Raw genomic sequence first — 21,172 nt, forward strand, 5'->3', positions numbered from 1 at the left:
ACGATATCACGTTAATCTGGGCTCCCTTGTTGGCCACGGTGATCCAATTACAGTAGTGAGATAAAGATCGGGCGGCGGGCATGATATTATTTTGCTTGTTTGATCCTGTGACATCGGCTAATTATCATGCCTTTTAGATTAAATAAGGCATGTACCAGTGTATTGGATGCTATGTGCAACAACTGTAAATTGCGTTGTTGTCCAAGTCACATCCTATATTATTTAATACGACAAAATCAATCTCTTTTCTTCTTTCTGCTTGCTTGATACCATGTACTAGGGTGATCCTGGTCTTTACCGTTTAAAAGGAAAAAATCATCTCTTAGTAGGACGCTAAATGAGCAAAAGGTTGACCCGAGAATCTAATGCGTTTGTGTATGGGAGCCTTCCTTTTTTTTCCTCGTGAAAAAAATCACGGCCGTGAACAATCACCAGGGACCCATGCATTGCTTTGTAACGTTCTTTTTAAGTATTTAGCTACTTACTATTCTTTTCATCTTTGTGTAAAGAGGGAAACAGGTACACAAGTTTTTCTCCCATTTGATCACGATTTTTATATACGTGGATTTTGACATATGCATACATTATGTGGGTAGCGTACATTGAAGTAGTAGTCAGTTACGTATTAACAGTTATTATGCTTGCAATTAATTTTCTTTAGCGTGAGATAAGTAAATAGGACCAGATAATAGACTACTTGTAGTACTACTACTGGTAGGGTCAGGTTAGACTAGCAATCAATTCTCGGATCTGATAAAAAGGACAGAAATAGAACTATTAACTGTTGTGAAGCAGTATGGTCTCTAAACTCTAAGCTCATCGGGCAGCCAAATTCTCTTTGCTCGAATTGTGTATCCTTTAATATGCATCTGCATATCTTTATTAATGTTATTGTCGAAATCACAGCTTATTAAAGTAAACAGAAGCTTACTATGATCTTATGCTTTTCTCCATCCAATAACTAAAGTTTATAACACGTGAACACTGAACTTATTACATTTGATCAGAGCACAATCACCCTTGGTTCCTGTTTGATTTTATATATGGGAAGATTGTCCATTCGAGTATAGGAAAATAAGACCCGTAAAGGGTAGAAATGTAGCACACAGTATGCTGGGCTGTTCTACTGACATTCAAATCGCAGGGGAACACAACATTCGTAAGCACCGGGGTCATTCATCGGGTTAGCGGGAACGGGAGCGACAGTGATCAACGTCCAGCGATGTACGGTGACACGGTCAAAGATCGATCATGGATAGCCGAAAAAACTCAGTTACGGGCTGTTCTTCGTGATTCAACAGCGAAGATTAAATTTGTGAGAATGGTATATTCTTGAGGAAAACGCGTCTCTCTCTTCGTAGTCATCCACGACAAGAGCAGCATCCATTGTTAGTTATTGAGCCCGGTGACTACTTACAAGGTTCCCATTGACTACCCATGGACACTTTTGTTAACATGGTATAAGATACTTAATATAAACCTGTATCTAATATGTGACCAGGGTACGGTTTGGCAACGTCGCGAGATTGAATGAAAAAAAAAATCCACAATACGGAGTTCCCTGTGTAACCTTTGAGCAAAATCCCTCTGTCGTCCGCATATCGACCCATTCTTCGAAATTATCAGATCGTCTTCCAGAGGATCTGATTAACGATTGTGCTTGGGCTTATTGAACGCGATTGGGGGCAGGCGGGGTTTTTTTCTTGTAGTTTTTTTTTTATTTTATAAAAGAAACGATTCGCTTTTCGCTTTTCACTTTTACTTCCCTCTTTTCTCAGCTGCTTAATAACACCAACACACGCCGGCTATTTTCTGCCTCTTTTTTTTTTCTACTCGCATATCTTTTTCATTTCTAAAACATGCCTGCTCCATACTCTACAGCCAAAAACCCTTACTATGGCAAATTCGCCACCACATCCAGACTCGTCGCGTGCTTGGTTTCAGAAGGTCTGGTGAATGCTTATTACTGCCCACAAGAACCACAACAACAACAGCAGCAAGGACAGGATGGCACGATAACTGGCTTGTGCATGTTGATGCGTATCCGCGGTTCGGCCGATAAAATCAAATTATCGTCTGCCCGAGTCTCTTCATTGGATAACAACGTCTTGACCGTCATTCCTTTGCGCGGCGTTCCGGAACTCGACATGGGAAAGAAGACTACAGTGAACGGTGTACAATGCTACAAGATTGGTCTGGTGGACCCGTGGGATATGCTGCCCCATATCTACTCTCCTCAAGCTTATGTGAACAATACCTTCCCTAACACTTTGGCCGATTCGGAAACCATCTATCGTCAAGTGATCCAGAACCTTACCAAGCTGGGCTTCCGGGATGCTGCTTTGGCTGATGGTTATGATGCGGTCCAGCTTTGGCAACAGTTTGCCCATGACTTTGGTGTGACCGATAAGCTCACGGATCTCATCGCATCGGAATTGGCAAGCTCTATGATTCATCAAAGTAAGTTTTGGGTTCAATTAGACTTTTTGAGGGACCAGAAGACGATGTTGTTACTCCTTATCAATCGACGATGGTGTATGCTAATTTTATGTCATGATGATTTCTCGGGATTTGCTCCCCGCTACACCCAGCTTACACATACGACTATCCGAAACCCCTGCCAACTCTCGAATCTTCTTCCATCCAGTGGGAACAATCGATTGTTGAAGGCCACGCCACACATCCTGTAAGTTTGGTGGGGAAAAGAGGGCCTTATTTTCTTATTTTGAAAGATGACATCATATTAATAATCTTATTGTGTGATGCAGATGCATAAGGCACGTCGCAGCTATCCGCCATTGCCACCATTGAACCCTGGTCAAGTCAATCTTGAAACACCCAAGCTCCGCTTGCTGTCTATTCCCCGCTCATCAATGCAACTTCGCGGAGAATTTGAGACTTTGGCTGCTCCGTTGGTCGATGCGATATTGGAAAAGACGGGCAACGCACGGGAATTGCGCGCAAAGCACGCTGACCACGTGCTGATGCCTGTTCACGAATTTCAAATCCCCAATGTTCTCGAGCGATTCAAGGACGCGTCTGTACTACCCGAGGCGAACAATGTGACCGCGCACAGCCTGACTTCCATCCGCTCGGTCGCCATCCCAGACGTTCTCAAGGATCTCACCGTCAAGCTGTGCGTTGGCATCAAGGTTTCCTCCGCCCTGCGCACCATCACCCCGTACACCACCTACTTTGGCCCTGGTTTTTCTGCCAACGTTGTCCCCCGACTCTCCTACGACCGCAAAGTGTTGACCATCGAGCGCGAATTAGCCAGTGCAGTCTACAGCCATCCAGATACTGACGTTGCCAAGCACTGCAGCTGTGTGTTGCGTGAAGCCATCGAATACCCATCCAACCCTACCCCTAACGACGACGTTATCATTGTGGCTGCTGCTTTGGTCGAAAAGATCCAAAAACCGGATACCCAGGAGACCTTGGCAACGCATGTATGGAACTTGGATACCGAGGAGAAGCGCATAGCATTTTTGGATCGTTACATTCAGCTTGCTCTTAAGGCATTTATTCCGCCAGCTTTGGAGAATGGTGTGGCTTTTGAAGCCCATGGTCAGAACACCATGTGTCGATTTGACCGACGTACCGGCGAGCTCAAGGGCTTTGTCATCCGCGACTTTGGTGGCGTCAAGGCGCATAACCCAACGCTCAAAAAGTCATGTGGTGTTGAATTGGATGTCCTTCCCGACAGCTGTGTTGTTGCACATTCCATGGACGAAGTATACAAGCTGCTCTACCACACTCTCTTTCATTCACAGTTCCAGCGTCTGATCCGTGTATTGGGTATGCATCACAATGGCCGTGGCTGGGAAATGGTCCGAACGCACCTTGCCGAGTTGATTCCTCGCGATCATCCAATGTATCAGTTCTTTATGGTGCAAGAGAAGGTCCCTGGCAAATGTTTGATCAGAATGAAGATTGAGGAGCTGTACCGCGACGTAAGTTATCACTATGTACTTATTGGGTTTGTGCAACATATGCTAACATGTCTTTGTATCTGGAATTCATAGTATATTTACAGCCCCGTGCCAAACATGATCCTCAGCCGTCCTCAAGAACTTGTACAGTAAACGAAATAACATCCCCTCCCCATCTCCATATTTCTATCATATTATCATATTATTCTCTCATTTAACTCTACATACAACTCATTACCTTTCTACTTTTATCCTGTGTCCTTCGCTCTTAAATTTCCCCTTCTCTATACATATTTTATTTAGTTCTAGCATCTTTTCAGCTAATGTTCCTTCTTGTTCATATGAATGTACACTACAACAAGAGCATCTATATTTTAAATTTGAACATTGCTGTTTGATGACTTTGTAAGCCGTGTATATGGGGTATATGGCTTTTTCTGTAACTGAAAGGAAATACTATGAATTTTAACCGGTTCTGCGTTCAGACGTTCTTTATGGGCAAATCGCTTTGGGGACTCAGGTAGCAAAAATCCTTGAACTCATACAAGAAAAGCTCGACTACATTACTCACCAGCTGCTTGGATAGAGTATATCTATGCACATAAAAACCAACTGGGCTCAGACCTCTTTTTGAGATACGGAATCGAATCAGTAACAATATTAAGAAGTACCCGAAAAAGAACATTTTCTATTTGTTCGAACAACCTTCAGGATAATCAACCGAGTAAGTAAGTTACATGTCGTTGGTCCCTTCCTAATCCTGCGACCATGACTCTATACTAAGCATCATCCTACACCAATAGGTCTTTACTAATTTTACAAGAGTGAAATACATTAGAAACATCACCATGATAGATCAAAGAAGGAGCAAGAGCTCAAATGGAAGTTCTGTCTGATATAAGTTATACATTAATACACGCGTATGAATTGCTTGATGTTCGACTATATCTGTTGATATAAATGTTCCTTGGTGTAATATGGCATCGTACAAGTCCTTGATGTGCTATTAAATGTTGTCGAGGTTGGGCTGGATGATATTGGGAGACTATGATTATAGCGCCTGAAGGTTATAGAAGAGAAGACAAGTGGTCATGCATAATACGTCTAGTGCATGGTGTGAGAGAAAGAGTTGTGGAGGGCGTACAGATGCGGCGAATAGGTGGGTGAAACAAAAACACAGCAGTTAAAATACATATCCTTAGGGTAAATTTATGCATTGCTTTATTAGAGCGTATTCCTATTTGAGAGCAACATCATAAATGGTTCGCTCGTGCAGAAAGGAATTATTGTTAGATTAAGTACATTAATAAAGTATGTATCGTATAGGTTGCTTGCATAAATAAATATGACACAGCACTAGATTTGTTCCTGTTGGCAGTAACAGTAACATCTGAGCTCTTCATTTTATTATAAACTCTTACTCGCGCGCCTTTTAAATACTGGACTTCGACATTACCATCATTGAACAGTATCCCTGACTCTTGATGTTTTTGAATTACTGTAATGAGTCCGCACCTACCCGGGCAAGACAACCAGCCGTCAGTGTCTGCTTCTTTGGATACGTTTTCTTTTTCCTTTTGCAAATGCACTATCACCGAGTTTTCAAGACTTCTGTCGCCGTATCCTTTGATGGCTGCAAGGATGTCATTGCAAATATGTATTTGCGGTGCATTATAAGTAAGTTCAGTTTGACAATGTATGTCATCACTCCCATTTTTTTCTGCTCCGAGGAACAGAAAAAATTAGCATGTGAAATAACTCTAACTCTGTTTGTCTTTTATCTATAACGTAGGTGGAACTGCCACATCAGGGCGCTGTGCATGCTGTTGTATGAAACCACTGCTTGCTGCTCTACGTCGTACGGATTATAAAGTCTGGATATGTGATACAGGCTTGAAGGAAAATGTTTCCTTCAAAGATAAAAGCACAAAGTCAAAAGGATATACCCGTGCTGCAAGAACGTTGAATATACTATTCTTTTCCATAACCGTGATTAGAGAAATTTAAACAGTTATTCAAAAAGACTTTCCCTCAATTAAAACATTAGAAAACCGTCAATCGCCATAAAGGATAAGTTTGAAGCAAGGCCTTGTTATCTTTTTAAGCACTTTTTACTTCTGTCTATCATAAAAGAAAACAATTCCGCTCACGTTGTGTAAAACAGTACAGGATGTGGGATCTATTCAAAAAGTTACCAATTTGGAAGCATATAACGACCAACAACAAACGTTCTATCATTCACACGCATATCTAACATGCGTATATATATAGATCGCCAAGTTAACACTACTCAAACGTGTAGTGGAATCTCTCGATCAGCACGGCGCCAATTTTGTTAATATGACACAGTGCCTGTAGAGCCTATCCTATGTATTGAAAGCTTCAAACAAAGGCATTGATTTTGCTCGGCAGCACCAGCCGGATTCATTTGTTGCTGTTGGTGCTGGATCAGTCATGGATACAGCAAAAGCCGCAAGCCTTAGATGCTTCTTGCCACGATCTTTGCGGGGTAAAGAATGAACTTGATTCTGTGAATCCAGCCGTTTTCTCTCTATCCCTCTTTGTACTTCTATTATTGCTATGGATGAATGTTTGTTAACAAGTCATGGGCGAGGACGGATGGGATATGCGCTTGTTGCTTATATGATAGCGTTGGTTTCGGTAGCGCAGGCGTTCACTTATGTCACCGTATGATTTATCCTATGATATCAGTGCATTGAACAAGACGTACAAGCATCCTGGCTATGATGTTGACCATCCATTAGACCCTCACGGCGTATCTGTTTCCTTGACAGCACCTTCTGAGCTCCGCTTTGCCATGCCGATGCTGCTATCGCCTTTGGTATGGATCCTGCTGCCATCAAGTCATCAACGGCTGGCGATGTCTTGATTGGGAAGCGCCAACTCGTTTCCTTGAAGACCTGAACGTACCCAACGGATTAACTGATTCAGACCCTTCCATGGTTCCTGCATTAGTAGAAGGCACTTTACCGCAACACCGGGTCACCAAGCTAACTCCTAACAAGGCTCCAGCTGCCGAGCAATTGGCAAAGATTTTCGATAATTCAATGACAACTATTAGCTGAAACCTCTTACTTATGATTACTCTTTTTTATTGCTCATAATCGTCACTGTTGTATTCCCCCGCTGCTCCTACATCGCCTTCGTCTGCATAATCCTCCGCAATATCGGAATCATCCTAAATGAAAACGACATTTAGCTTCATAATCCACACATAATATAACAGTATCGATGGCACTCATCGTGTGAATAAGCAACGGTGTCTTTCTTTCCTTACCACTTCGTATCCTGCTAATGCATTATCGAAAAGCTCTTTCATATCATCGTTCTTTGGATCTACCAACATAGCTGGTGTCATGCGGTTTCCGTTTTCGATCCTGTTGTTGATTTATATTTAACACACATATAAAAATAAACTTTGACCTAGTTGGTGTATGATAGTGATGATCAAACTTACCTAGGGTCAGCACCGGCTTCCAATAATAGATCTACCGTGGCCAAGGCCACATCTTCTTCCGTGTACTGAACCGCTTTATGAAGCGGTGTGTTCTTTTCAATTCGATTGCGCGCGTTTAAGTTAATTCCATCAAGATTCACCAATATTTCCAAGCATGCCAAGGATCCAAACGATGCGCTAAACACAATGGATTACCAACTAATTTCCCTTAAGAATTTATCCTTTTCACTTCCAAAGTGATATAGTGGACGGTGATGAAAATGAAAAAGGAAAATTCTGCGAAACTTACGCATAGTGTAGAGTTGTGTCACCAATCGCGTCAGAAAAGTTCACATCGATATCAGTCGCTTTTAAAATCTCTTTTAATAAATCATCTTGATCGTTGCGACATGCTGCAAGCATTCGCTCATCTGTTTGACAGAAAAAAAGTAAAGGATGTCAGCTTACTTTTCTGTACTGTTGATCCAAAGTAATCAGCTCCATTACTTACTATTCGAGGCGCCTTCCTCATTCTCCATGGTATTATATATGAACAAGCGTTTGACAGCGTATTAAACGATTTGTAAGATAGCAAGTTGAGAAATTGTTCATCCCTGGCTTTACCGCTTTATCCATAAATTCGCATACCCATGAAATGGAAACTGGTTATCTACAGGAACATGTTGTTGCTGGTGTAAGTGAGTGTAAGTGTCTGTGTATAGTCTACATGTCTAGCACGTATAGCACGACATGTTCATATATGATATCGCGTTTTGAAGCATAACTCTAATAAGAGATTAAGTTCTTGGCAATAAACGTGTCACGTTTATGCCGTTAACATCAAAGGTTGCTGATCGTTAAGCTGCTGCATGCCAGCCAGATATCAGCTTGAGAAATGGCACTCTTACAAGAAGCAGCATTCTGTACATATCGTTCTGAGCAAGTCCCGTTTTCTAGATGTTGAAATTGCCAAATCATTATAATAGCTGCATCACAGGTGATGTAACGCAAAAGCACTTTACTTAACAATGAAACACGATACTAGTCCCAGGAATTTGACATGGTATGTAAGAAAACCTCGGCGACACGAGAATTAACGATGATTCTGTTCGATAAATATATTTTTTTCTTACTATTTGTGTTCGTTGCGTAGGAAGCAACTGGTCTACGATGGAGATGCAAGATACTCTAATTAACTTCTCTTGGCAACGCGCTCTCTTTCATCGGGATTGTCCAGCCAGGCCGGGGGGACGGTTGGAGTCCGTACTGTATAAGGTTTTTCGGAGTAAAACATCTACTTTTGACATGGACGATTATCGCGCATGTTGCGACAATGCAGTATGTGTACGAAAGAGTCCGATGACGATGCTGCCTGTGGTCGAGCACAGAAAGGTAAGGAGACGTATCGATGCACACACGCAAATGATATCGGTAGCATCCAACAGATTTAAAATCCTCTTCATTGATACAAGTGAATATCAGGAAAAAAGACGACCTTTATGGACGCATGCTTCTTTTTATAGAATTGATTCATGTTGCACAAGGGTGATAAATACACTCAATTGAAGGCGGGTCAAAAGAAAAGAACAGTACAGTTCGTGATCATGGCTACTGAGGAGGTGAAGCACACGCCATGCATTTATACAAGGGATGCATAATGAAATGCACCGGTCTCTCATTGTTCCAATGAGGGGTTGCCAGAGGGAATACGTTGCAGGCAAGTGCATTTGCAGCATACTGTAGATACCGATGGCAGTGGTGGTGGACACAGACGATAAACACAACAACAAGTGCAATGAGAGTCTAAAATTTGTCGAGAGCTAGAGGCTAGAAACAACAAGAGGCTTTTCTCTGTGTACGTCTGTGCGGCGGGTTACTGGAGGATAAAAAAGACCTTTTCTTTTTCTCTTTCGATGTTTCTCTCTTTCCTTTTTCACGCCACCACACCTGTATTACCGTTACTTTTGTGGCCCAATTCTGCTTTCTCTTCTTTCGCTCCACTGCCTTCGAACATATGAGTCAGCCACCACCTGGTCAATACGATTACTCCCCAGGGAGGAAGAAACATCGCCATGGGTCATCCTACTTTACACCTGCCGATCCCTACCGAGCAGCACGGAAAAGCGCCACGCCAGGTAAGTTTGGAATTTTGAGGCGAATGTACTTTTTTTTTTTCAATCGTTCTCTTCTTTGCGTGTTGAAGAAGTAGAGGGGGAGGAGGTGGTTGGTGTCACCAGCAACAACTTGGAACAAACAAGCTAATTATACTCATGTTCTTTTTTTTTTGGTTTTCTCAAGATTCCGTTGAATCCGAAGCAATCCATTCTCGAACAGGATCAGATAGTAGCACCAGCCGACTCGCCCCAGGCCTGCCTTCCCATACCAACAACGCTCATAACAAGAAAAAATCGTCCAAACATCACCAACATCGATCATATTATGACCCTTACGATCCATACGCTGTACCACCACGATCCCAACAACAACAACAAGAATACCCAACGACGGCAATCACAATGGCTGTTGGTGCTGAGAAATACAGATCGAGTATGGATTCACAGCAGCGCGCCAATTCGTATTTGCCATATTCACATCATGACCGAGGCGACCCGTTTGCAACGCCTGATCCAGTGTATATCGAGGAAGAGAACTTGCCGAGCTTTGTTTCTCCATCCAAAGACGGTGGCGTTGGCTCGCTGCTGCAGGACAATATCGCCATGGACAGTGTGTCTGAGCAACAACATCGATCGTTCCAACAGCATAATGAAGGATTGGCTGCAGGTACAGCAGGCTTGCCTGAAATCAAAAGGCGCAAGAAGAAGCGGAGATGCTGCGGTTTACGACGTCGTACGATAGTGTTTGGGACATTTGTGTTTGTGATTATCGTTGCCATCGTCTGGTACTTTGTGTGGCCGCGATTTGCGAATGCTATTGTACTCAATGGAGCGGATTGGGCCGATGGCGTCGAATTGGTCAAAGTAGATAATGTGTTCCAGGGTGCATGGAACGTTACTTTCACGGTTGACAACTCGGAAAACTGGGTTCCTACACGGATAAGCAATTTTGAAATCAGGGCAGCAGATATGTCTACTGGCAAACAGATCGGTACAGGCAGCACCGGCTCGATGGTTTTACCTGGTAGACAGTCAATGCTCGATATCAATGTCATTGTTGATATCGATTACAGCTCTTCTAAAAGCGATGATACCACCTTACAGAACTTGGTTGCTTGTAGTATCAAAGCCCAAAACCCAGGCACCGTAACGCCGTATAATGGCACAATGACTACAGGAGGCACATCGTTTAACGTTGTATTTTACGTCAAGCAGCAGATCAGTGGCATTACATGGGAAAGAACGTCTTCGGTACGAGAATCTGCATTCCAATGCCCAATACCAACAGATTAATTACTTAACTCTATCATTTCCGACCTCCCCGACCTCCGCATCTTCCCGTTCTTCTACTTAATACTTATTTGCATCTGAGAGGCGTCATTCACTTTTCTACCGGCCACTTTGCCACTGATTTTTCTCTTGCCTCTTCCCCATTTCTTCACTATAATCGTTTTTCTGCTATTACAGTTGTACAATAATCCAAAAGAAATTCTCTTTGCTTCTCTATTTGCCTTGCTGCCTATATCTGGACATCTTCTCATCAATGATGTATGTTGTTGTTGTTGCTCTGTACTTTGCATTTTAAATACAGGTTAAAGGAACATGACCATTATTACACATCATATCCCACGCGTGATCTGTTTGTTCCACATACTGTGGATGTATGAGCACTCTGTAACACAAGAACAACTTACGGAGCGGAGTGGTTTGATACCATAATACAACAACTCCACAGCAGCAGTTCTTTCTTCTACCAAGATACGATCTATAGATTGCAATTTTCAATATAGCCATACCTGTTTGTGCATTTGTGATGTACAAACGGTACTTTGTTGCATTTTGCAGGTCGCTATTTGATTTAAAGGTTTTTAAAATAAGGAGATAGCGCCTTCTCTCTGGTAGAGGAGCGTAACACATGAGTTACAAGCTGTAGTACTTCCTTTTGAACGAATGGCGTGCGTATATTAAGTCATCTGCTCCTGCTACAAAATGGTAGTATGAAGTTATTTTGACGCTACCAGTACCACTTGTCATATAGCTACTAATCTGCACCAACATTTTACTGACAATGCCAAGTGTCTTGAAGCGCATATTGTAGTTTCTCAGAGTATAAGATTATCGATCTATGTATGTATGATCTACCTTACATACAGTAAACGAAAAAACCAAGATTTGTAGAATCCATTCTATGATTGCTTTGGAACTCTTGGAATTGTCGTCATGCTATATCAGACCATTTGATGGCAAGAGATATAAAAGAAGACTAATTTTCCACTTCCTTCTTTTCTTTCTCCTGCCCTGTAACAATACTGCACAGCAAAAGTTTTGAGGGATCAGACATTTCGAGAATAAGCACCATCTATTTACGTATTAGATACGTAAAAAGCTAGAAATCGTCATGTACAATAGTAATGCTTAGTATCTAGATAACAAAGCATCAGTAAAATGCTCAAAATGGTGTATATCCGCCCAGACACCACAGCTTCCATAGCGGGATGCATTACTGTCGATCCGACCGCCCTATTTAGCGTGAGTGATGATGTCTTGTAAATTATTATATAGCGAATTGAATAGTACATAAATGAGAACGAAGTACATATTATCAAAGGTCCTGCCTACACCAATAACTTATAAAAGAAGCCGGCAGAAGGTGCTAATCAAGCCACCTTCTCCTGGCTTAAGACCAACCAATAACTACTACGTTGCCGAAGTTGTGACTTCAACATTGAAGCTCACTACTGCTCAATGTGAACGCACATACGACAAGAAATCAAAGTACATAAACCAGAATTTGCCTGTCTTTTTATGTCGGTTAATACATCTATTACAATCATACCAGATACTTGGAATATTGATCGAAACGGCCAAGTAGGCTATGCAATGGAGAGCAACCATCTGTAAAAAATAGAAATACTAGCTTCAGAGCAATATTTACAGACTGTAATCGAGTTTCTGTATATGGGGAATCTCAATGGCCGTTTAATCTGAGTAAGCGGCCTATGGTAGATTTATTCTTTGTCGCGTTCTTGATCTCACCGCTGTCCGGATTATTGCAGTCGACTGTACTCCGTGATTTTTTTTGGCCATGCAGCGAATTAGTAGTTTAGGCATCGACCGGCGCAGAAATTACCCATGAGCAATCCTACGGCCTGTGCAAGGTAGCAAAAGGCCACTTTGCTGGGTATCTAATCCGTACTATCACTGAAGGAGATATGGCGTGTTGATCAAAAAGTATGTCGGTATCAAAAATAGATAGCCCTTGATAAAAAGCATGGTGAGCACAAAATCTGGTAGAAGCAAGAATCGGTAGAGCTATCAAAAGATTCGACTTAGTGTAGGCAATGACGACGAGGCTTTGCGGCTGTTGTGCTATTCTTATTCTTCTTTCCGCAATCTTCTTCGTGAACCGATTTGTGCTCAATCCATTGTTTTGAGTTGGGAGTGTCATGGTCCTCTGCAAAGTCGTGCAGTGCATCAGGTACATGTAATGATGAAGTAACTATGCATAATACAGTGCACGTCAATGTTTATTAGTATATAAAAGGACTGGCTGTTATAATGTATGTATATAATCTAAGAGAAATGTTGCGATCTAATATTTAAGCTGATATAGTGGTTTAAGACATATACGTAATTCAGCAGTAGAGAGAATGTTGCCATCTAACGCTACGATCTTCGCGTGATTCTACAAAGTTATTAGAATATGCATTCACATATATATTCAAAATCAAAGCAACAAAGAAATTGTATCAATATCATATATCGACAACCGGGACAAACATTGTTCTCGATGCCGCACTGATCTCTTAACTGCTTTTTCAAGCTGAGAAGTATTCTGCCAAAAACAGAAAGTGCATCGTTCATGCGAGGCTTGAACGAAGCAGGAACTTGATAGATAAGAGTGCATTTGAATCAGTACATTTGAATGTTCTATGTTTCATCGCCTTATAAAGTTAGTAATACCTCTTGATCCAAAACTGCTTCGGCTCATTTGGCGATGTTATGCATTGATACGCTGCAAATGTAGTGCATATTGTGAATAGTCTGCATGAGCTTTATATGCACCGCGAGGCCGGGGTTTTTTGGTGTCAAAGGAAACATGTAACGGCGCATGAGTACCAGTGGCAAAGCATAGTCAGGGCACGATCTGCAGTACTCGATGTCAAACTGCCGAATACCTAAGAAGGACAAGGATTATTCATTTTTTCTCTAAAGAAGAAAAACCTGAAAGTAATGCTTACCGCACTTAAAAAATGCAAGTGATATTCTTGTGGACCTTTGTATCAGGAGCACAACCACAAACCACACGAGTGGCAGGCTCAAGTGGCTTTGCAACTGGTGCTTGCTTATAACCGTCTTTGTATGCCTTGAGTTACGCAGGGAAGATGTTTGACCAGCGAACTGCACGTTTGACGGCTGCAGTCTAAAGTCTTGGCTGATTGCCAAAATCGTCCGCTTCATTCTCTGTCTCCCACTGCTCCATTAAAGAAGGATTGGCGAGGAGGAATGGCGAGATTCGAAGGGAGTGATCTTATCTTTCGCAAATTTTGGTTCAGTATACTCTATTGACCCGTAATAAATTTGACTCACAAAAAATGACCTTCATATACAAAAGTGATGATTCAAAGAAGTTGATATGATGGTTAAAATATGCTCACCAGTGTTACAAACTGGACAAACTTATAGATATGTGAATAAAACATTATAGTAAAGAAGAAAGTGGTAAAGATAAGGGCATGAATTTGTCACATGAGTGACTATATAGCGGAATCATTGTCCCTAGGACGTGTGTTACCCGACAAGGATAAGAATCACACCATCGGTGTTTTCAGTTGGAAATCAAAAAAAATACCCATTTCAGTAATCTCAGCTAAATTTTTTTTCCTCTTCACCCTTCGTTTTGCTTCCTCGTCCAACCTCCCTCTTCTTTCCTCTAAACCCAACCACTCGGAATACAACCACCACCCCAACAAACACCCCCTTAAAAATCACGTACGAGCTCGAAAAGCAGGAAGCGGGCGACATACACATCAAATGAGAGCGGCTGCATTGATACTTGCCGTCTTTTTGTTGGCGTCCACCACTACTTTTGAAGGAGCAAGGGCGATCCCTGTTTTTCACCATAGTAAGTTTCCTGCCTTTTATCGGTGCCTATCAGAGAATACAAAACGAATAACATCCGTCACTGTTTAACTTATAGTCAACGATTATGATCGAGATGGAAACGTCTGCCCCTTGCTGAGGAAGAAAGATGTCGAATGTCCCGTACTTTGCGTGACGAACCATGACCTTTGCCCTGCAACACTTGCACCAACCTGTCCTTCGGGCCAATCATTCTGTCTTGACGGTACCTGCCAAGAATCCTGCCAAGGCATCACCAACGCCTGTCTTTGCAATGGCGAAGCGATCGGCGCCGCATATACCAACTATGTTCCTTGCATGGCTGGCCAGCTTGTCAACATTACCCATTTCAACGCCGAAATTGCAGCCCAACAGACCCGAGATACGTGTTCGTCAGCCGTCGGATTAGCGTCGTCGTCATCAGCAGCCAACGCCTCTTCGTCCATTGGTATCTGGGGCGAGGACACAACCTCGGCCATGATTTGGGCTGAATGTCCTGTTTTACCTGAACCCACTTTTACTTTTCGTGAACCCATGTGGATTGCCGTCTGGTCACTGATGGGTGCGCAGGCCGGTCTGTTGATACTCTGGCATCTGTACAAGACGGGCCGCGAATTTGCGTTCCATCGTTCGTTGCGACAAGTCGACGGCAGCGATGCTGCTGCTGGAGCAGCAGCTGCAGGGACAACAACAAGTGCTCTGTCAAGCGTCGATGAGAAGATCAAGGCGGATGAAAAGAAAGAGCAAGGGGATCTTGCCGCTGCAGTGGTGAAAGCGAGCGCGGCGGATTCAGACACGTCATCGATACAGGATTCGGAACGATTGCGATTCCGTGGTTTCAATACCGATTATATCGGCCTGTTCGTCTTTGGATCAGTCGTTGCCACTACACTCTTGTTTCTGGTCTTCTTGGGCTGTATCGTCAGTGACTACTGTAAGTTTAAATTTTTCACGTCGTGCATGTCTGGTGTTACACTTGATCGTGTTACTTTGTTTGCTGACCGAACTCTTTTTTGTGTGGCACAGACGGTGATTTGGGTGGGGCAGAGTTTGCCATCTTTTTACAGTCCGAACTGTCATCCAAGATCTTTTGCGCTGTATGGCATATTGCTGCTGCTTGGTTTGTTGGTGTTCTGCTCTTCCGCAAGCGCATGGTCAACTATTTCCGTATCGAGTCGTACGCGCACGCTTCGCAGTATGTGCAGATCGAACGACGCCAAGAAGAGCAAGTGTTTTTGGACGATGGTAACAAGTTGATTGCCAAACTCCGAAAATACGAGCAGTTTGTCGTAAAGCGGCTAAAGTAAGTTTTTTTATTTATTTTTTTGGTTTTCAAACTCAAAGCAAAACCAATGGTTGATCTTCTTATGTAAGACGTATTAATCGTTACTCGGGAATAATGTAGCATGGATATTCTGGTCGAGACACATAAAGTCAAGTATACCAGTGGATTGCGGTTCTTTGAATATCAATGCATGCGCTATGTCTTCAACGCAAATAAGCACAAGTATGAGCCGTATGAGTTTGACCTTGGATCAACCAATAGCAAGCTCCACGAGTATGCCAGCGGTATGACAACAGAGGATGCTGCCAAACGTCAAGGATTGTTGGGATCGAATATCATCAAGGTTCATGTTCCTTCGATCCCGATTGCCATTGCCCAAGAGTAAGTCAATCTTAAACATGATAAGCATGCAACATTCGGTTGGATTTGACACTCATTCTATGCCTTGAACAACAGATTCAGCTCGTACTTGTACCTGTATCAGATGATGTGCATGTGGGTGTGGTAGTAAGTATCAAACACCCAATTCATATTACAAGGATAGTAGGCAGAATTAATAAACGAAAAAGACAGAAAAAAATAATATTAATCACATGATCTATTTAGCTACTTCCAATACTTCCAAATGGGTCTGGTACAAACCTGCATCATCTTGGTGTCTGCATTTGTCCGCGTGATCTTGCGTCTGCGCGCCGAATATCGTATCAAGCACATGGCCGAACACGTCGACCAAGTGTGCGCCTTACGCGACGGTGAATGGAAAGAAGGCATTTCGAGCGGCGATCTTGTTCCTGGCGATGTATTCGAAGTGCGCGAAAATACCCAACTGCCTTGTGACGCTGTGATTCTGTCCGGTACTGTTGTTGTCAACGAGTCCTCCTTGACCGGTGAAGCCATGCCTATCCGTAAAATCGCCATGAATAACGATGAAAGTGTATACGACATGATGGGGTCGAGCAAGATCAACACCTTGTTTGCTGGCACAACAGTGATGCAAGCCACGTCTGCCGGCGATGGTGACGGTCGTATCCGCGCATTGGCTCTGCGTACGGGTATCACAAGCGAAAAGGGTATGCTTATCCACAAAATTCTGTTCCCGTCTCCCGTCAGCTTTATTTTCAACGAACACATCAAGCTTGCCATCTGTATCTTGCTGCTGTGGGGCGGTGTTGCGTTTGGATTGACCTTGTGGTGGATGGGTCGTGGTGACATTACCAGCTGGTTCTACGGTGTGTTCATCATGTCTCAAATCTTTTCCCCTCTGCTGCCTGCCGCATTTACCATCAACCAGTCCGTGTCGGCTGCCCGTATGCGCTCGAAGAAGATCTTGTGTTTGGATTTACCGCGCATCAACCTGTCTGGCAAGGTGCGTATCTTCTGCTTTGACAAGACTGGTACTTTGACCCGTGAAGGTTTGGAGTTTTATGGTGCTGTTGTACAACCCGACAAGTTGGATGGCACGTTCGATGACCGTGTGGAGGATCCGCTCAAAATGGACAAGACATTGGCCATGGGTATTGCTACCTGCCATGCTGTGACCAAGGTCCGTGACCAGTTCATTGGCAACCCTGTCGATATTGAATCGTTCAATGCCATGAAGTGGGAATTGCAGACGCCGGCTGATTCTCAGTACCTCGACACCTTGTGCCCTCCTGCCACCACTCCCAATGAAAAGCCTACTCCCGTACATGTGCTCCGCCGATTTGAATTCGTCCACGCCCGTGCATCACAATCGGTCGCTGTTTTGGACCCTGCCACTGAACACGTCCATGTGTTTCTGAAGGGCTCGTTTGAACGCGTCAAGCATCTGTCCGTTCAAGACACCATCCCCACCAACTATGATCAAACGGCCGCGAACTATGCTCGCGAAGGTTGCTACGTCTTGTCCTTGGCACACCGTGACATGGGTAAACTGGGCCAAGATGTGACGATGGAGCAGATCAAGACCATGTCCCGCGACGATTTAGAAAAGGACTGCCATTTCACTGGATTTATCCTATTCCGTAATATGCTCAAGCACGATACCACGGACGCTATTACAGAGCTCAAGGAAGGCGATACCCGCGTTGTCATGATCACTGGCGACACTGCACTCACTGGCATTTTCATTGCTCGCCAGTGTGGCATGATCGAACCACACCAGCGCGTTCTACTCGGTGACTCTGTGGCTGGCAAACTGGTATGGCACGATGTGGATTCTGGCCACGAGGTGGACGTCGACCAAGTCTTAGAAGAGGATCCTCGCGAACAGCAGGAAAAGCAAGTCGAGTTGGCTGTCACTGGCCGTGCGTTCGAAACACTGATTGCTCAAAACAAGATGCGTAAATATTTGCTCAACACGCGCGTATTTGCCCGCATGACGCCATCTGACAAAATCCAGTGCGTCCGTTTGCACATGGAAAAGGGTGTCACTGGCATGTGCGGTGACGGTGGCAACGACTGTGGCGCTTTACGTGCTGCCCACGTCGGTCTTGCGCTGTCCGAAGCTGAAGCATCCATTGTCTCTCCTTTCAGCACCAGCAACCGAACCGTCATGCAGTGTGTCGAGCTGTTGAAGCAAGGACGGTCTGCTCTTGCTACAAGTTTCGCCAACTACAAGTTCTTGATCTTTTACGGTGAATGCATGGCTGCATGGGAATTGCTCATGTTTTACTTCACTGTGATTGCACCGCAGCCTATCTGGATTACCATTGACGGTTTCATTGTCACGTTCATGACTTTTGCCATTACCCAAGCACGCCCAGCCAACAAACTGGGCCCCTCGCGACCCACAGCCAAGCCGGTTGGACCTTATACTTTGGCATCTGCCCTGGGTGTCATTTTCATCAATTTCTGGTTCGTCATCGGCGGTGTTATCTACCTCTTCCAGCAGAACTGGTTTGTATGTAACGAGTTCGACAGCAGCTCCATCGACTCTGCCCGTTGGTGGCTGTTGGGCGACAATTACGAATCCGAGGTCATTGCCCTGGTCATCATATTCCAGTTCTTCCACAATGCTGCCTTGGTCAACTTTGGTTCTGTCTACAGACAGTCCTGGTGGCGCAACTATGTTCTCGTCGTCTTTTGGTGCTGTTTCTTTGTCAGTACCAGTTACATGGTCCTAGCTGATCCCAACCCGTACAGCTGTATTGTAAGTTGTCTCTCTGTCTACTGTGATTTGCTATAGGGTCTAGAAACTTACCGTTATCTTTATAATAGTTCCGTATCAACTGCGGCACGCCAGCTGTATTAAACGAGATCGGATACCCTATGCCCACCTGGGATGTGTCAGAATACAACTCGCCCTTGGGCCACAACGTCATGCCGGAACCGTTCAGATGGGGCTTGTGGGGCCTTATTCTGGGCAACCTTGCCGCCACTACCGTTTGGGAACGCGTCGTTGTTCAAGGCCTCATGCGCTCATGGGTCATGCGGCGCAACAAGAGGAACCCTCCCAAAAACCGTATTCTGTTCAAGCTGTAAAAGTATCCATCCCTTGCTTAAGCACATATTTCTCATCCGTTCCAAGTATTGTATATTATAATTGTATTTCTTCCCTTCTTTAATTTTATTCAACATAGTCGGAGAAATTCGTAAATCACAGCATTCCTCCTTTCTCATATCAAAACATCCTAACCATTCCCACCCCCCACGTTCTCTCTATGTAATTTCCTTCTCTTTTTTTCTTCTACTCTTTGCTTTCATCATACATACTTAAAATATATAATCTCATTCAACATGAAGTATTCCAGCCTACTGATGCTCACGGTAGTCGCAGCCGGTGTCCATGCATGTAACCCAGTGTATGCTGCGCTCTTCTTTTAATTCACAGTATATCTTCGCAGTACTCTCTTTGATATAAAGCTTTCCTGGATAAAAGAGAAAAACTAAAGTTTGGCGGAAACTTCTAGATATGAAATGTGTATGAAAACAGCACAGAGTGCAGTGGACGCATGCAAAACGGGCGGATACGACTCGATACCTTCTTGTGCCTGCTCGGCTGAAAAGCAAGTACTCGCTTGCTTTTCGGAATGTCCTCAAAATGAACAAATCTTTGGTATAGATCAATGATACTTCGTTTACTGTAATGACCTACTCAAGCGTTATCATCTTGTAGATCAGGAAGAGAAACAAATGACACGTATATCAGATATCTGCGGTCGCTCAGGAGCTGAAGCCGAAGACGTCGAGCAAAAGGATCATGATGGCAGACAGCAGGAAAATAGTGGTGCTGAACAGCAAGTGACTATAGGTGAACAAGAAGAAGAAGAAGAAGAAGAAGAGATCCTACAACCGGCTCAAAAAGACAATAAGAAGCAGCAAAAGGAGGACGAGAAGAAGGATCAAACAGTCCATGCAGCATCCATCCCAGAACCAATCCACAAGGATGCTGGCAACATATTTGGACAGACGCATGCAAAGCCAAACCAAGATACTGTTAACCAACAACAGCAGCAATCCATGGGCCATCCATCCGAGTCATCCGCTTCAGCCATTTCAGCAGCCATGGCCTTGATTGGCGCAGTATTTCCAGTTGCTGTGGTGTCATTAATGCTTCAACAATAATAAAGCCCGAAATGCCTTTTAAGTTTCTGCAGTGTAGCATAGTGCCTTTTTCTTTTTCCAATCCTCCTACAAAAGCACTAATAATGGTTTGCAAAAAGTGTGAAAAGAAATTGACAGCTGTAGCAGCACCTGATAAATGGAAAGAAGGATCAAAGAACTCAACGGGTAATTAGTCAATTGTTTTTGAGTTCAGTTCATAATGATATATTGCATTGACATTCAACTTCTTCCAATGATGCTTGATTAGCTGGCAAAGACGATCGTAAAGTTAATCAAAACAAACTTTTATCGAAAGCAGCCAAAATAAGGTAATTTAAGATCAGTGCAGATCTTACAAGTTGTGTTATACTCAATTACTATTGATTGAACAGATTCAATCCATACGAAAGCAAGTGTCGCATTTGCAAAAGCAAAGTAAACCAACCACAAGCACATTACTGTCAACGTAAGCCCACACAATTTCTTTCTGCTTTGACAAAAAACATGCCTGTGAAAGAATATCAGGCTCACTGATTATATATACGTGTTGCTGGTATAGAATGTGCATATAAGCGAGGTATTTGTGCCATGTGTGGCAAGCAAATCCTTGATACAAGCAGTTACAAGCAATCCTCAAAGTAAATTATCCACCACCGCCTTTCTCTTTGTACATTTCACGCCGTACTCCTTAACATTAAGCATCGCACCATCAAGTTCATTCCCACAAACCCTCTTTAAC

At 43.4% G+C, this 21,172-nt stretch overlaps 7 protein-coding genes across 7 annotated transcripts; 6 read left to right on the forward strand and 1 right to left on the reverse strand.

The window, feature by feature from the left end:
* Positions 1-1,766: 1,766 nt before the first annotated feature.
* Positions 1,767-4,402, forward strand: BDB00DRAFT_953285 (IucC family-domain-containing protein). Its single transcript, XM_053129614.1, has 4 exons — positions 1,767-2,460; positions 2,592-2,686; positions 2,769-3,953; positions 4,026-4,402. Exons 1-4 carry the CDS (start codon positions 1,860-1,862, stop codon positions 4,083-4,085), a joined length of 1,941 nt encoding a protein of 646 aa, XP_052982583.1. The 5' UTR covers positions 1,767-1,859; the 3' UTR covers positions 4,086-4,402.
* Positions 4,403-6,612: 2,210 nt separating this feature from the next.
* BDB00DRAFT_869616 (uncharacterized protein) lies at positions 6,613-7,018 on the forward strand (the record flags this gene model as incomplete). Its single annotated transcript, XM_053126621.1, has 2 exons — positions 6,613-6,796; positions 6,885-7,018. The coding sequence occupies 2 exons, from the start codon at positions 6,613-6,615 to the stop codon at positions 7,016-7,018; spliced, it is 318 nt and encodes a 105-aa protein (XP_052982584.1).
* Positions 6,934-8,206, reverse strand: BDB00DRAFT_142906 (ankyrin). The gene is made up of 5 exons (XM_053116230.1): positions 7,901-8,206; positions 7,700-7,820; positions 7,411-7,587; positions 7,231-7,330; positions 6,934-7,131 (listed from the first exon to the last, which is right to left on the reverse strand). Exons 1-5 carry the CDS (start codon positions 7,926-7,928, stop codon positions 7,045-7,047), a joined length of 513 nt encoding a protein of 170 aa, XP_052982585.1. The 5' UTR covers positions 7,929-8,206; the 3' UTR covers positions 6,934-7,044.
* Positions 8,207-9,403: 1,197 nt separating this feature from the next.
* On the forward strand, positions 9,404-10,796 carry BDB00DRAFT_785743 (uncharacterized protein; the record flags this gene model as incomplete). The annotated part of the gene is made up of 3 exons (XM_053120556.1): positions 9,404-9,524; positions 9,688-10,170; positions 10,246-10,796. 3 exons carry the CDS (start codon positions 9,404-9,406, stop codon positions 10,794-10,796), a joined length of 1,155 nt encoding a protein of 384 aa, XP_052982586.1.
* Positions 10,797-14,372: 3,576 nt separating this feature from the next.
* BDB00DRAFT_809960 (uncharacterized protein) lies at positions 14,373-19,641 on the forward strand. The gene is made up of 7 exons (XM_053122521.1): positions 14,373-14,628; positions 14,704-15,558; positions 15,651-15,927; positions 16,030-16,290; positions 16,366-16,416; positions 16,516-19,039; positions 19,108-19,641. The coding sequence occupies exons 1-7, from the start codon at positions 14,538-14,540 to the stop codon at positions 19,369-19,371; spliced, it is 4,323 nt and encodes a 1,440-aa protein (XP_052982587.1). The 5' UTR covers positions 14,373-14,537; the 3' UTR covers positions 19,372-19,641.
* Positions 19,500-20,723, forward strand: BDB00DRAFT_143003 (uncharacterized protein). Its single transcript, XM_053116232.1, has 4 exons — positions 19,500-19,691; positions 19,800-19,945; positions 20,006-20,619; positions 20,702-20,723. The coding sequence occupies exons 1-3, from the start codon at positions 19,627-19,629 to the stop codon at positions 20,452-20,454; spliced, it is 660 nt and encodes a 219-aa protein (XP_052982588.1). The 5' UTR covers positions 19,500-19,626; the 3' UTR covers positions 20,455-20,619; positions 20,702-20,723.
* Positions 20,538-21,075, forward strand: BDB00DRAFT_758735 (cysteine-rich PDZ-binding protein-like protein; the record flags this gene model as incomplete). Its single annotated transcript, XM_053119082.1, has 4 exons — positions 20,538-20,619; positions 20,702-20,762; positions 20,826-20,899; positions 20,993-21,075. The coding sequence occupies 4 exons, from the start codon at positions 20,538-20,540 to the stop codon at positions 21,073-21,075; spliced, it is 300 nt and encodes a 99-aa protein (XP_052982589.1).
* Between the last annotated feature and the right edge of the window lie 97 nt (positions 21,076-21,172).

This window comes from Zychaea mexicana (genome assembly GCF_025766255.1).
Source record: "Zychaea mexicana strain RSA 1403 chromosome Unknown BDB00scaffold_15, whole genome shotgun sequence".
Classification (NCBI taxonomy): Eukaryota; Fungi; Mucoromycota; class Mucoromycetes; order Mucorales; family Lichtheimiaceae; genus Zychaea; species Zychaea mexicana.